The sequence below is a fragment of the Myripristis murdjan genome, chromosome 20 (assembly GCF_902150065.1).
Source record: "Myripristis murdjan chromosome 20, fMyrMur1.1, whole genome shotgun sequence".
Taxonomy (NCBI): Eukaryota; Metazoa; Chordata; class Actinopteri; order Holocentriformes; family Holocentridae; genus Myripristis; species Myripristis murdjan.
Genome location: NC_043999.1, coordinates 20,692,840 through 20,707,765, shown reverse-complemented (window position 1 = coordinate 20,707,765; position 14,926 = coordinate 20,692,840). Strand labels below are relative to the sequence as shown.

The window sequence follows — 14,926 nt, the reverse complement described above, 5'->3', positions numbered from 1 at the left end:
CATAAACATGTATGGCAAAATGACTGGGTAATGGTAAACTAGACAGACAGTAGTAAGTGGGCCACATTTCACTAGTGCCTCCTAATAATGAGCCTAATTTCCTGTTTTTTCACAATAATAATATTATTAATCATATATATTTTCCCTGTATGACTTATTTAGTCATGTAGCTTTCATTAGCTGTCTTCATTTGTAAATAGGCCTCTTTGATTTATTTTAATCTTAAATTCAAATGCAGGTCGCATTGAAAAGATCTTATGTTTGGCTTTGTGAACCATAGAGATGCCCTGCTTTGTCTATCTTGAATTTCTCCGCTCAACCCACCTCCCACCCCCATTTTTTTTTGTCTTTCTCTCTTTGTATTATTGGCTCCCTTTGTGTAATTCTGAGTGGGGCGTATTCCCTGTTGAGCTCAGGCCTGCGCTATATGAAATAGCTCAGGCTATTTGTTTTTACTTGGCGTCAGAGGGCCAGCATGACTCACCTGCCTTTTGGCGCTGGTAGAAAGAGATGGCATGTCCTTTGAATATCTGCTCTGATAGATAAGGCTTTAGTCTCCAACAGGACTGACTTTAGTGAACCTTCCCCCTGGATACTGACACGACTGTTGAACTATGAAACCCATTTTTCCATATACATGGAGACAGTATGTGTGTTGTGATATAAGAGAAGGGTAATTGTTTTTATAGCCATTGCTGTTCATTTCAACAAACATTGCAAGGGTGATTCGTTATTTATATTTTATTGCGCGTGGCTCCTTTCCCAATACCAGAATAACAATAAAATGGCTCACTGGGGAGTTGAACATGTATCCTAAGTAGGATCCGGCTGTTTGCCAAGCCCATTCTCATTCTGGTCAAGCTCAATGTGAAGTCAATGATGTGTGCTTGTCTGTGTGTATGTGCTACAAGAAGACAAGTGAACAGTCTAGACTAGTGCCCATCCACCCACTCCCTCACATGCTGTCTCCCACCGGGTTTTTATTGGTGCAGTGCGGGTCCAAAACTGACCAGTGATTGGTTCCTCCAGACTGATGCGGAGGGCGACACCCATTCCCTTATCAACTGGCCATCGAGGTACACCGAGGGTGGGGTGTGTGGTAGTGTCTGACCCAACCCCCACCCCGCAATATCACCCATCATCTTCCCATTCAGCTGGACTGCCCATAACTCATTGACCCTTGTGAGCAGTGTTTCTTAAACTATGGGTCTGATCATGACCCAGTGGTTCCCTGGAGGACAATAAAATTCTTGTATCCTCTAATGATCTCTTGATGTAGGGTTAATTTTTTTTTTTACTTAGTTTGGGTCCCAGGCTTATGATTTTAAAAAAAAAAGTTTAAGAACCTCTGCTTTTGAGTATTGGGTCACATCACATAACCTGGCATAACATCATCATCCCCCGCCATCATAAGCCTTGGTTCCCTTTGGTGCAGACCATAACTTCACTTGTCACTGATTTGTTGCTGTGTTCACTTTAACAGATGTTTAGGTAAAATATCTTTTCTTATGTCAGACAGAAGCAATGCAGATGGTAGCGATGCTGCAGTGTCCTTTCTTTTCCCAGAGTAACACTGATTTATTTTATTTATTTTTTTTTATCAGTGACTGTAGATTCAGGGTGCTTTGCTTAGAGTAAGCACCTTTCTGTCTCCTTTTATCTTTGGGTCTTTCTCCCTCTCTCTCTTTCCTTCTCTGGTACTTTCTGCTGATTTTGCACAAAGGATGTGAGGTAGACGCCATATTAAACACAGGGAAGAAGCACTTTCTGCCTGTGCGTTGACAAGTCTACACACAAGGAATCTTGTAGATTAGAGCTGGATTGGAGTGCAGTGCTTTGTTGGCTCATTTTTAACCAGGAGACTTATGCACTTCTTATTGAGCTTAAGAGGAGTATCTGCGTTTTTTATGCACTGATAAAGTGATGTGGGTGTCAGATGGCAGCAGCTTTTATGGTGGTAAATGAAGTGAGTGTGTGCTTGTGCTACAAATGGTGTTAACAACCCCTCTTTTTTCCCTGAAGAATCAGAGTTAGGGAGAGGCTTGCCAGGGAGGAGGGCCGCCAGAGGAGCCCAGAGCTGGGAAATGTTACAGAAGCCCCGATGTACCGCAGACACCTCCAACCCCACTCGCAATCTTCTACACGCTACCAAATGGACCCACCGGGCCCTCAGCAAACCTACTCAAACCCCCAGGCGCAGTTCACCCAATGTGGGCCACCTGAAGGGCAGGAGGGTGGCAGTTACCCCAGTTATTTGTCCATGGCCTCTGTTCCCAGTCCCAGGGCCCAGCATCAACAGCAGTCCCAGGAGGAAGAGGAGGAGGAGGAAGCTCAGGACGTGAAGACGGAGGGCCTCCTGAAGAGTCGGAAAGCAGTACTACCCTCGGAGATTCGCCGCAGGGAGAGGAGCACCGAAGACCCACGGAGGGGCAGGGGGGAAGAGGAGCAGGGTACAGTCAGGGCCCAAAGCCTCGGCCAAGCGAGAGAGCTCGAGGCAGAAGACCCCACAAGAGGAGGCTATTTAGGCAAAGGCAGGCACAGATGGGAAGATGCAGTTGAATTACCCAGACACACGGAGCACGTCTCCCGCCTGCAGGCAGCTGAAAGCAGAGCCAGAGAGCGGGAAAATGCTATCTACATCCACAGGGGCCCGGCTGCCACCCACATCCAGCCCAAAGTGGTCCATCCAACAATGCCAGAAAGTTCCTCCTCCACTGTAGCCCAGAGTCGATCTGTGTCAGACTCCGGGGCTCCACGAGGGCCCAGTCAAAGGAACCTGGTGGAAGGTGTCCCAATGTGCAAAGAGGGGTTCAATAATGGAGAGAATCACCAGGACACCCAAATTTCTGTGGCCCAGCTCAGAAATTCCTACCTGGAGAGCACCAGCACCACCCCACCAACCATCCGCAGGCCTGAGCTGTAGGTGGTACAGTAAAATGTTGCACTGGCATTGGGCACTGGCTGGCTTCCCTGGAGCTCACGTTGATGCTTGTTATCTAACATTGCCTGGCTAATCAGCGACTAACAAGCAACTGAGGCTAGGTTGACTAAAACATCAACCTATAATGAGTCAATTGCATAGTTGTTCATTTCTAAAAATGTCACTAATTGCATTAATCACGTAACAGTAAGCTTTGAATGATTCCTTGTAACTTCTTGGTGCTTTGTCTTGTTTGGTTCATACAGATTATAGGGCTAAAGAAAGAGTGTGTGTCACTCTACCAGAATAATCTGGGCCCTAGTCACTAATAAATAAGCATGGCTTGACCTTGCTTGCATATTTGATTTAAAAATCAGGGGTGTGGTTGCTGTATCGTGAGAACATTCACAATCTAACCCATGCCTGTTTTTAAACAATTCCATTTTTGCAGTCCATCTCTGTCTCTTTCTTACCACACTGTATTTTCTCTTTTCTTGGTTATCTGTTTGTCCACCTCTGCTGGGCGGTTTTCCAGTGAGGTTGAGGTGGACGGGGTGCTCGTGGGCTACAAGGCTCCTTGGAGAGGGGAGAGGGACAGGGGCCGGAGGCCCAGGCAGTATATCTGTCCTGGGGACAATAGAAAGACCTCAGAGAGGTTTAGGACGCAGCCTATCACCTCTGCTGAGCGCCAGGAGACTGATAGGTACTGCACTGGACTCAAGTCTGCATGGATATGTTTATATAGAGTGTCATGAAGGCTGTAAAATGTCTGTATGATCATGTACATTGAAAAGAAAAAAGAAAGAAAGAATGAAGAAAGAAAATCATAACTGGCCAGGTCGGTGTCACAATTGTGTGTAAAAGGAAAATGTTAAAATCTGATCAGGTTTTGCTGAAACGAGACGATCAGTAATCAGTAACCTAATCAGCTGTTAGTGCACTGTAAGTAATTCTTTATTATGTGGTAAGTCCCTAATCAGATGAATGCCATAAGTTTGATCGAAGCCTACAGCATGCCAGTGGGTGTGGCACACACATTTCTAAACACGCAAATAAATGCAAGCATGCAGTCTCCTCCACTTTCCCCTCAACTTCCTCCTTGATTTCAGTCAAATTACATTAGCAAAGTTGGGTAGCTTAAAGGCCAAAGGTCCCTGTGATTCGGGCCTTGGCCACGGTCATCACATGTTACTGCACCAGGGTAGCATGAATCAGCCTTTGTTGGTGTTCACTCTCTGAGACCATGGACCTGAACAGACTCCTGTAATACGGTCTAATTCTCCAGCTTAGTCCACCCTGCTAGACTCTGTTTCCCTTTAATTTCTTCTGTTAACACATGCCATCACATTACTAACATACCTCTGCTCTGCTATTGACAAAACTGCTGCTTTTTGCTGAATGTCTTCATCGGCTCTGTGCGTAGTTTTTCACGTCTTTCCGTAGCCACTGATCATCTTTTGGTTTTATTTCGTCGTGCATTGTTACAGGAATGCCAGAAACTTGTGCTGATTGTCTTTTTTCCCTTTTGTGCTTTTTAAGGTCCTGTGTCAGTTCAGAAATTGCCAGCACTGAAGGTAAGTAGTGCTTTGAACTTATCTTGACAAAGATTTAAGATGTTTAAACTTAACGATAGAACTTGGTCCTCATATCTGCAGCTTCTATTAGAGCACAAATGACTTAATGTATTTTCATGAATAGGCAGAATGCAGTCATGCTTGTTTATGAACATGGTTATAGACATCCATGATTTATAGCGCTCATAAGTAATAATTTGTCACGTGGCTAAGCAAAATAAAAGCGTGTACAGGGAGATCACTGCTGAGAATGCTTTACTATAACAACTTTAACCAAGAAGGAGTTGTTTGCTATTATTAGATGAATGGCAACAGTACAACACAGCTGCAAGGCAGAGTTACCCATATGTTTACAGAAAGGTTTTCTACAAGCACATCTACATAGAATAAGAAAAAAATAAAAAATTATCTAGCTCCCTTCTTAGCACAAGAGTTGGCATAACAACCAGAAAAGCAAGCCTGGCTGTGTGGGAATTATCAACATGGTTGTAACACGTCTGTAACCAATCGGATTGCTTGGCTGAGGCCACCAGTTGCATAATGTTTAATGGCACATTTACAGCATTTTTGTTTGGGACAGTGAGTCACATGGGGACTGTTTTTAGCCTCAGGATGTCTTTCCACGTCTTTACATTTCAAATCTTACACAATTACAGAGTTACTAATTAAAGCAAGCATTCAAATGTATTTAGGTGCTGTAAGGGTTGAGGATGTTGCCAAAACAGACTAGAGGACAAACACAATGTCTATAATGTGCATATCACTACAGTGCTTTAAGTAAATTGAATTATATCAGTCCTGGTTTGGGAGGAACAAATTTAATGACAACATGGTGATGCAAGCACTGAAAGCATCCGATTATGTATTTTCATCAGCTCAATTACTTTCCATTTGGATTAAAACTTCTCAAACCACTGTTGCAGTATTTCAGAATGAAAGGCCTCTTATTATCTGTCATTCAGCAGCCAAATGCTGTTAAACTACACAATACTGTCACCACACCCAGTGAGGAGATACTCAAGTAGGACTTTTTTTTTCCTTTTGGTTTTGATGTATTCAGTTACCAATAAAAACACCATGAATGACAAGGTTATCTGGTGTTTCAAAGCTGCAGTCAGGCTGAACACAAATAAATAAAATGCACCTTTGCAGTGGCTTTATGTCAAAGCCCAAGAATACACTTGAGGGTGGAGGCAAAATGACTCAAACGTCTGTTTTTAAGGTCTTATTTTTTAATAGGAAAGCACAACATTTGAAGTAGAGTTTATAGAGTCATTACTGCTGCTCACAGTAGCATAACATCATAGCAGCTCGACTGAGGGCAAAGCAGCCTCATCTGCTTCTTATAAGCAGACATTCATCCGGACGCTTTTTATACTGACTAGAATTAGAGTGAGCAGAGCGCAGCACTGCGGCGTCAGTCAAAGGGAATAGTTGTTTGATGATGTCATGTCATATGTCTTGCAGAGAGAGAGAAAGAGAGTGTGTGTGTGTGTGTGCGCGAGCGTGTGTGTGTGTGTGTATTTGCAGCCATGCCTCTCACACCTGTCCAGCTTTGCATAGTCTCCCCAATGACGCCAGATGCAAGTGATGAGATGTGGTTTCGTCTTTGCTCCCAACTCTAGAGCCAGATGGTGTTAGCAGCGATAATGATGAACATAAACATGATGACAGTGATCATAAGGCCTTAAAACGTTAAAGAAATGAAATTCATTACCCCATCGCAGTGTTGTTCAGAAAAGGATGAGGATGCAATATCAGGGATACCAGAGGCCACATTTTGATGCTTTGCTGGCCCAGCCGTGGGTGCTACAGTTACGTTGTGATGTGATTGCCATGAAATTTGGTGCACACATCTAGCCGACTGCTCTCCAAATTTGCCTCAAGGACAGTTGATGCACACCATATGGAATATTTGAGTTTCTTGAAAAACAGCTTAATTTTCTGACATCATCGCCAAAGAGGGTACACAGCTCAAGATGACAAAATACACCCAATGTTATGTTTTCTGTTTGTTGCACTGTTATGTTCTTTTCTGTAATCTTGCTGCTTCATTGGAAATGCATGTATGTAACATTGGCCTCAGGGGTGACTGCATCATTTGTGGGGAAAGATCATTCAGTCAGTTGTAAGCCAAAGAGTATCCTATTACTTTTCTTGGAGATTATTTCAAACTTCTTAGGTTCAATCCTATGCATTGGAGTGGAACTCATCCAGTTTCCAACCTCTCTGTGCTCCCCCTCCCACCCCAACCCTCCCTGTCGCCCTGCGTGTAGCTGATGAGGAGAAGCTGGATGAACGGGCCAAGCTGAGTGTAGCAGCCAAGCGCTCTCTCTTCAGGGTAAGGTTCAACATCAGCGTGTGTGCCCTGTCATTTCTTTGACGTTTTCTACGCATGCAGAAATATGTCCGCAGATTACATGCTGGATAGCGAGCGCAGACAAATGTGCTTCCAATCAAGGACACAGACATTGACACTACGTCTGATTTTCCATTTGGATGCCTCCGTCTGTCCTCTTCACTATGAAGCTTTTGGAGAGGAGCTCTTGGCAATCGTCCTGACTTGTATTCCTCGCAGACATGGATGAGACTAGACAGGGAATTCCAGTGGAACATTCATTTTAATGGAGCACATTTGAGGTCCACATCTGTGAAATTGACCCCCAACATGCGCTTTAGTCTCAGTTGCCTGTACTCAAGTCTGTTGTGGCCACTCTGCATGACAATACCTAGAAATTAAAACAGAGATTATTTTAATCCACTCAGTTATTATCTCTGTTTGGTCATTGCTATGGTAATTTCTTGAGTCATTTATTATCTTAATCTACTCTGGTTGCCTATTGAGTCATCTAGACCTGCTCTCACTTTCAATGCAAATAATTCCTGGTTGAATTCTACAAACCGATGTTTTACTCTTTCTCTTGTACTCCGACGACACAACACCTGAGTAATCCCCTGCTGGAATATCCCACCTGGTTTGCAGTGAGGTGAAATATAGAAAAAAAAATAGATTTTTATCCACAATGAATTTCTGTATCTTCCCCACCACTCCCACCCAGGAATTGGAAAAGAGCATCGATGGTGGAGCCCCGAAACTGCGCTCGAGGAACGCAGCGGTGGAGAGGAGGCTAAGACGGACCCAGGACCGGTCCAAAACCCAGCCTGTCACCACAGAGGAGGTGGTCATCGCCGCCACGTAAGTTCATGCAACACCCCACTGTAAACCCTCAGACTGCAGCAAAATACTACACATTTGGGGGGGGGGGGGGGAAGTATAGGAACTTGATTTCATCTTTTTTTTTTTTAAATTACTCCATTTGAAGAAGTTACATCAACAAGCTTTAGCAGCATTTTGGAAACCTAATTTGTCATTTCCTCTATTCTGAGAGTTCTGTATGAAATGAAATGTTTGACTGAGCTTCAATCCACCCTCCTCAGCATTTTGAAACACTGTTGTAGCCTGGAACGTCAGGCATTTAAACTCTCAAATTCAAGGATGCAAGGTATTCACATATCCCTCAACATAGTCGATGTTCCCCCTGTGATTTGAGTTGCCCTTCTGATTAATCACATGGAAGTCATCTGGTTCTTTCCTTCTTTGTGTGTTTCCTACATGTGTGACTGTGTCCTTTTCCCTACTATACTCTGTAGTGTCCCCACTCCCGTGCAGCAAACAGTGACTGTTCACACTGCAGTAGCACGCACCCCTAGTCCCACCCTAGTTTGCAGCCCCCTCCTACGACACAGGTACATGGCACACACATCTGCATGGGTTTGAAGGCTCACGTTCAACCCTGGTGACTAACACAAAAGCACCCCTACTGAACATTGTTCATTCGGCACAGTGTTGCTGTCATCTCAGAGTGGTGTTCTCACAGCTAAACGGCTTGAAAACACTGTGTGTGCTTGAAGTATTAGTGGGTTTTACTCCTGAGGAAATAATGTATGTAAGTCCCTGGTGGATTTGCATGTAGTGATGAGTAATTTGTTGGTGTTCTGCTGCCCTCCTGTGTGATTTGGAGGAAACTACAGGACTTTTACTTGAGATTTTATTGGCTCACCCAGAAGGCTAGAAGGGATTTACTTTATCTACCTTTTGATATATCTCATATTTTTGTTTGCAGTGGGCATGGCTCCCCATGCATGTCTAACAATTTTTTATCTTCTTGATTTCAGTATCTTTTAAATATTTTCTTGATGATTACAGTGTTCAGTCTGCATTTTTGAATAAATTTGATATAAAACACACACAGCTCCACATTGCTGTCTGCCTGAAGCATGCCACTTGCCTCTTGCTAGCCTGCATGTGCTGCTTTCATGCTTACCAGAAGTCTCGTCTCCCTCTCTCCTCCTCTCCTCCTCCCCTTGCTCTGGGTGTTATTCCCCTCCTCAGCCTGCAGGCGTCCTCGCAGCAGAGCGCCACAGCCCAGGAGCCAGTGCGGGAGGCCCAGCAGGTCCAGGATATCCAGGAGAGCCAGCGCTCCAAGCAGGTCTCCCGAACGGAGGACAAGAGCCAGAACCAGAGCCAGACTCCAGAAGAGCCTGATCTCTGCACCCTCAGCCTGGCAGAGAAGATGGCGCTGTTCAACCGGCTGGCTCAGCCTCCCACCAGGGTGACCCGCACCAGGGGGGACGCACGGCAGCGCAGGGCCAACGCCCGCTACCAGACCCAGCCCATCACACTGGGTGACATGGAGCAGGTGAGGGAGGAGCTTTCACTTCCTGTTTGATTTTACTGGAAGTCCACTTAAAAAATCTTAGTCATTCTAACGTAATCTTAAGACACATAAGTCTCCTTTACTATATCGCCTTGTTTCATTCATTAACTTGTTGCAGCGAAACACTATGTGTTGTGTGAGGGTTTTTTTTGTTTGTTTTTTTTGTTTTTTTTTTACAAAAAACAAAAAAAGTTATTCTCCCAGTTACGCCTAGTGCAATCTATCCATCCAGATTTCTGTGATTTGGCAAAGTTTCCAGTCTACAGGATCCTCCATGTCTCCCAGCACCTCGATATAATGGAGTTGGATGGGTATGCATTTGTGGAGCTCAAAAGGACAAAACTTTACATATGAAAAACTCAACAGCCCTTTCTAAAACAATGCCATGACTCCCCCTGTTGGGGACTATTGCCTGTCGAAGAAATGGCAAACTGTATCTAACCTTCCAAATTTCTGTTTGTTTGGTTGAATAGATAATTTATCGGTGTTCTAGAGGACAACGATTATGGCAGGTGTCTGTGTCATCGTCTTTGGAGAGAGCTGTTGCTGTTGAGTTTTTCCACATGTAAAATTTTGACAATAAACAAAACAGCACTCATCCCCTTGTATTGGGGAACTGGGAGCCAGGGGAGTTCACAGCACACTGGAAACCTCAGCAAATCACACCCAAACTGTCTAAATGGGTAGACAGCAATAGGGATACTGCAGTAGGAAATCAGAAAACATATTTTTATCATCTTTCAGGGACAGATTGCTCATGTATGTGTACACTGCAAAAACTCAAAATCTTACCAAGATTATTTGTCTTATTTCAAGTCAAAAATGTCTTATTACTAGTCAAAATATCTCATTACACTTAAAATAAGACATGATCACCTCAGAAGTAACTTGTTTTTAGACAATTTTCACTTGCAAATTTTGTTTCTTGTTTCTCGCTAATTTTCACTTATTTCAAGTGAATTTTCACTTTTTCCACTGGCAAATTTTGCCAATGAAACAAGCAAATTTTCACTTGTTTCAAGTGAATTTTCACTTGAAACAAGAGACAATTGTCTAAAAACAATTTACTTCTGAGGTGATCATGTCTTATTTTAAGTGTAATGAGATATTTTGACTAGGAATAAGACATTTTTGACTTGAAATAAGACAAATCATCTTGGTAAGATTTTGTGTTTTTGCAGTGTAGATTGTTTTTCCAGCTTCCCCCAGAGGGAAACACATGAACCAAGCATTGTAGCATGTATGTGTTTGTGCCCCAGGAGCCCTCAGACATAGACTTCAGTGATGAACAGGAGCTGTGTGACAGCCCGGTAGAGCGTCTGCACGTAAGATTCCCCCGTCTCGGCCGTTGCGGCTCAGCAGTTGCCATGCTCTTTGCCTGAGACAATGAAGGCTGATGGCATCACACTTGGCAGCTCTCAGAAGTGGCCACATGCCTCTTATTGTGAACCGAGGCCGATCATTTCCTTGCTGGTCCATCTCGATGCCGTGTGATTTCACTATGAGTGTACTGCCTATATCACCGCATGGCCCCCGCTTGTAAGTCAGTGTGACTCAGTGGCAGTCTTGTGGCTTTACCGGAGTGAGCGTCAGTCTCATCATCATGCTGCTGTGTCAGTGAGGAGGATGTGATGTGTGGATGGATGGATCCTGCTCACCATATTTCAACAAGGCACGCGCATGAAAGAAGCCTCTGTGCTGGAGGAGAGGAGGACAAAAGAGTTGAAGCCTCGTCCACCAGCGAATGGACTGAAAGCAGCGACTTGTCATCAGCTCATTTGAACGGCAACTGTTTCAGAGAGGAGGGAGAGAAACCAAATTACCATTAGTAGTCGCTAATTGAGGATATTAAAAGAAAGACTACAAGAGCAGAGAGTCTGGAGAAAACAGTCAGACTTGAAATATGTCTTTATGTGGCTGGTGTTACGCGGTAAACACCTCTCATTGATACTTGTTTCTCTGTTCAGCTTGTATCCTTGTGGTTATGATCAAAGCTTTTGTTGTCGGTCGGTTGTGAATTTTGCAACTGTGTCTTTTGGCTACAGCTGGATGCATTGTGCCTGCGGTTTATATGTAGTTGCCTCTGGGTAGGTTGCTGGCATGGCTTTGTGATGTGAGCTGTAGCTGACCGGGCAGATAGGCTGCCCTTTGATGCACAGGAAGTGCAGTGAGTCAGCCAGTGATTAGTCAGCTTGAATTTCTACCATTGTGCTGGTGTCTTGCCTGACCTTTTTCTCAGTGACATGGAAGCCTCGGTGCTAGGGCTGCTTCCCCTGCCCTGAGCTGACCTACTTCTTTGTTTCTCTCTCCCTCTCTGTCTCTCTCTCTCTCCCTGTCTGTTTTTTTGTGGCACACAGCTGCAGAACGGCGCAGGCTCCAGGTTCGGCCACCTCTCTTCCTCGTCCTCCTCCTCTGCTCTGAGACCAGGAGGCACAGTCTCCACTGACCACGCCGGAGACATCCATCTGACTCGAGTCGGAGCCCCCGCCGAGCCCCGCGACCCCCCTCGCCACCCCAGCCCTTTGACCCAGCCGACAGAGGGGCCAGTCTGGAGGTCCCTGGCATCCTCCGACCACCAGGCTCACATCATCCAGGGAGAGGAAGCTGATCTGGGAGGAGGGAAGAGGAAGCTGCCCTCTCCTGAGGGAGCAGCCAGACAGGGCGGCCTGCCCCAGCCCCGGGCTGGAAGAGAGAGAAGAGAGGAGGAGGAGGAGGAGCAGTGGTTGGCCAGGGGGAGGGGAGACGGAGCTGTGTGGAGCTCAGACAGCCAGACGCTCCAGAAGAGACAGGAGCAGAGAGCCTATCTGAGGGAGGAACTACACTACCCAGGCAGCCACAGGAGCAAGGCCACCAGCGGAGGTAAGAGCAGCACATTGGCATGGAAATTGAGGGAGCAATCTGAGCTGTTTCCACGTTCTTTTTTTCAGTTATGCAGAGATTTCTTCGTTGCTGTTGGCCAGAGGTCACACCTCAATGTGACATGCTCTCTCCCTTTCATACTTTCTCTCTTTATTTCTCTTTGTGAAGCGGTGAATGAGAGACAAAGTCCTGTATGGGAATTTCCTCTTTAGCATTTTGACAGATTACTGTAGCTGAATGTGACATCCTGTCTTTCCCTCTTGACCCAATTACAGCAAAATCAAGCAGCGTTTATTATTTTATTGTTATTATTTTCTTGTGAACAGAATTAGCCTTTGCCAGTTTTATACTTTTTATTTGATCCATTTTTGTAATGAAATAAATGCTAGACTGCACAGGGAACAGTGCAGTAAAAATCATGTAGCTTGACTTGTCTTTTGACCACAAGAAGTTGTAAGAAATTCACTGCTAACCAGCTGGTAGAGGGACACTAGTATTCTTCTTCCGTGTAGTTATTGGTTTCTGCTCTTAAACATCCCTGAAACAGTTGTGTTGCAGGGTAAGTGAATGAACTGAGACTTCTGTAAGTATTTAAAGGGCAAGCTTTGAGAAAAAAAAATAGATGAACCGAAGAGACAGTCAACAACTCAACTTTAATTAAACCACATTTCCTGTGTTTTCTGTGAAAATGTGACTGCATGCAGGTTGTGGTTTGCAGGCTTTCCCTCATTTGACTGAGCAGAAGTGACTTGTTGCGTCAGTGTGTATCGGCGTTTGGCACAGAATCAGTCAGATGAAAGATGTCAGAGGCTAGACAGAGAGGGGAGAGGACTCGATCTATTGACGGGAGCTCGGGGAGCTGGGACAGAAACAAAGAGGAGTAGGGATGCGTAGACAAAGAACAGGCTGCAGCGCTTCAAAGTAAAAGCCTCGGAGAGAGCTACAGTGTGTGTGTGTTACTTGGTCGATGTCAGCTACGCAACTTGAACAAGGAAGGCCAGAGAGTCAGAGTTAGAGCTGTGAAATGTGTGTGTGCTGCTTCTCACCAGCAGATGAGAGCCTCTTGGTAAGTGTGAAGGTTTTTTTTTCCTACGCTGCTTTGTGCTGCTGAGTTTGCAGTGTGTGTGAGTGACTGAGCGTGAGAATGAATACAGTGTGTTTATGCAAGCTTCGCATCGGCCGTGCAACTTGTGGAGTATCCTGGGATTCAAAGAGTTGTATTCCAGAAAAAGAAAGTCAAGGATGTTGCTGTAGAGATTCAGGGAAGTCAGGGAATATCAGATTTTCCTTTTCTTCACAGCATATAGCTGTACAGGACTACTAACCCCTTTTAAATGTTTTTAGGTCATGGATGTGCTCTGACATAGTTATGGAAAGTCATAGAAAAGTCATGAAACTTGTGCAGCTGCTGCTCCAACCTACCGCCTAGTAACATTGCACTCTCTCATCCCGTGTGTGCAGAGCTGCCGGAGTCCGGGGTGGTAACATCTAGAGCCGCGTCCGGTTCTCCCAGGAGTGTGTGTCAACCTCAAGCAGCGGACACATTCGCAGACGGCGGCGGATACACACTCAGCCTGGTTCAACCTGTGCAAGGAGACGAGCTGACAGACGCAATGACGGCCAGACAGATGTCCATCAAAGAGAGGTGAGCCCTGTGCTGTTGTCAGTGCACTCGTTAATTTACTTAATATATGTTTCTGATGCTGTGTGTTGATTAGAAAGTTGATCGGCTGTGTAACATCAATCTGACAAGTAATAATCTCATTTTTTGCATGCATATCCAATATTATTCCATACTTTACTTTTGTTTTTAACAGATCTCAAATACTTTTAGCTTAACTTTGCATTCAACACGGCTCAGATGGCACTAAATAAAGCTGAAAAACCTACAGGGTTCAGGGATGAGACATACAGAGAATCTCTGAATCCCTCAATGAAATGTAGGTTAGAGCGAGAGAGAGAGAGAATGAGATGATGAGCCTGACAGAGAGAGAGTTAGTGGGTTATTAGTTTGTTATTTTGAGACGCTCCTGCTCCTGGGCTCCCCGACACGAAGGCACACAGTGATATTAACAGCAGCAGCAGCAGGTTGGAGCGCTGTCGTGACAGAGCTAGCAGGGACAGAGCAGGCCTTCCTTTCCATATCAAAGCTCGTCAGTGTGATGCGGCTCTGCTGAGAACCCAAAACGTGACAGACATTTTCACCGCTCGCAGCCCCGGCGGTCGTTCCAGCTTTCTCAGTGTCATCAGCCGCTCGAGCTGCTCATTTAATGACAGTGAGGCTACAGTATCATGGCAGTTTCATTTAGGCGTGCTGAAGGCGATTCCTTTGATATACTAGTGACCGCTCATTCTGCATAGTCTGATTCTGTGTTTCTAACCTTGTTCCTCTGCCCAAGAGGGAGCGGGGAATCTGGGTTAGGCTGTAACTCTGGCTGGTGCTGTTAACCATCTCTGCTCTTCGTTAAAGAGATACTGTAGATTGCACATGAAAAGCAGCCAGTTGTGGGGAAAAAATGCGATTTGTGGTGTTGGTAAAGGCATTTTGTTTAGTCATAGAGTGCACCGTGCTTTCGTGCATGTCATTTGCGCTTTCTGCCAATCAATAAGCAAACAAATTGAAGTCAAGTATTGGGCTCAGCAACAAATGAAATGATTACATAAGTCCAGTTATGTCAGCGGAGAGTAGTAACAAACACAGGCATCAGGGTGCCGTGAGGCTATAAATTGATTGGTGACATAATGGAATTACATGTGCTTCAAGAAATTAGTGAGACGGTGTGGGTGTGTGTCGGTTTTCGTGTATGCAGCCATTGCTGTGTATGCGTTTTACATACTTGTGTCACATCTCGCGC

General features: G+C 45.0%; 1 protein-coding gene across 6 annotated transcripts in view; it reads left to right on the top strand.

The window, feature by feature from the left end:
• Positions 1-14,926, top strand: part of svila (supervillin a) — a 68,738-nt gene that overhangs the window by 26,562 nt on the left and 27,250 nt on the right. For 2 of the 6 annotated variants that reach the window (XM_030079838.1, XM_030079836.1), the window contains exons 7-15: positions 2,023-2,919; positions 3,456-3,623; positions 4,460-4,494; positions 6,771-6,835; positions 7,554-7,690; positions 8,146-8,241; positions 8,888-9,194; positions 11,570-12,071; positions 13,533-13,716. In XM_030079838.1, the coding sequence (XP_029935698.1) occupies positions 2,023-2,919; positions 3,456-3,623; positions 4,460-4,494; positions 6,771-6,835; positions 7,554-7,690; positions 8,146-8,241; positions 8,888-9,194; positions 11,570-12,071; positions 13,533-13,716 (2,391 nt within the window). The remainder of the gene's footprint in view (positions 1-2,022; positions 2,920-3,455; positions 3,624-4,459; positions 4,495-6,770; positions 6,836-7,553; positions 7,691-8,145; positions 8,242-8,887; positions 9,195-11,569; positions 12,072-13,532; positions 13,717-14,926) is intronic. The other 4 variants (XM_030079837.1, XM_030079841.1, XM_030079839.1 and 1 more) reach the window with 4 other exon arrangements.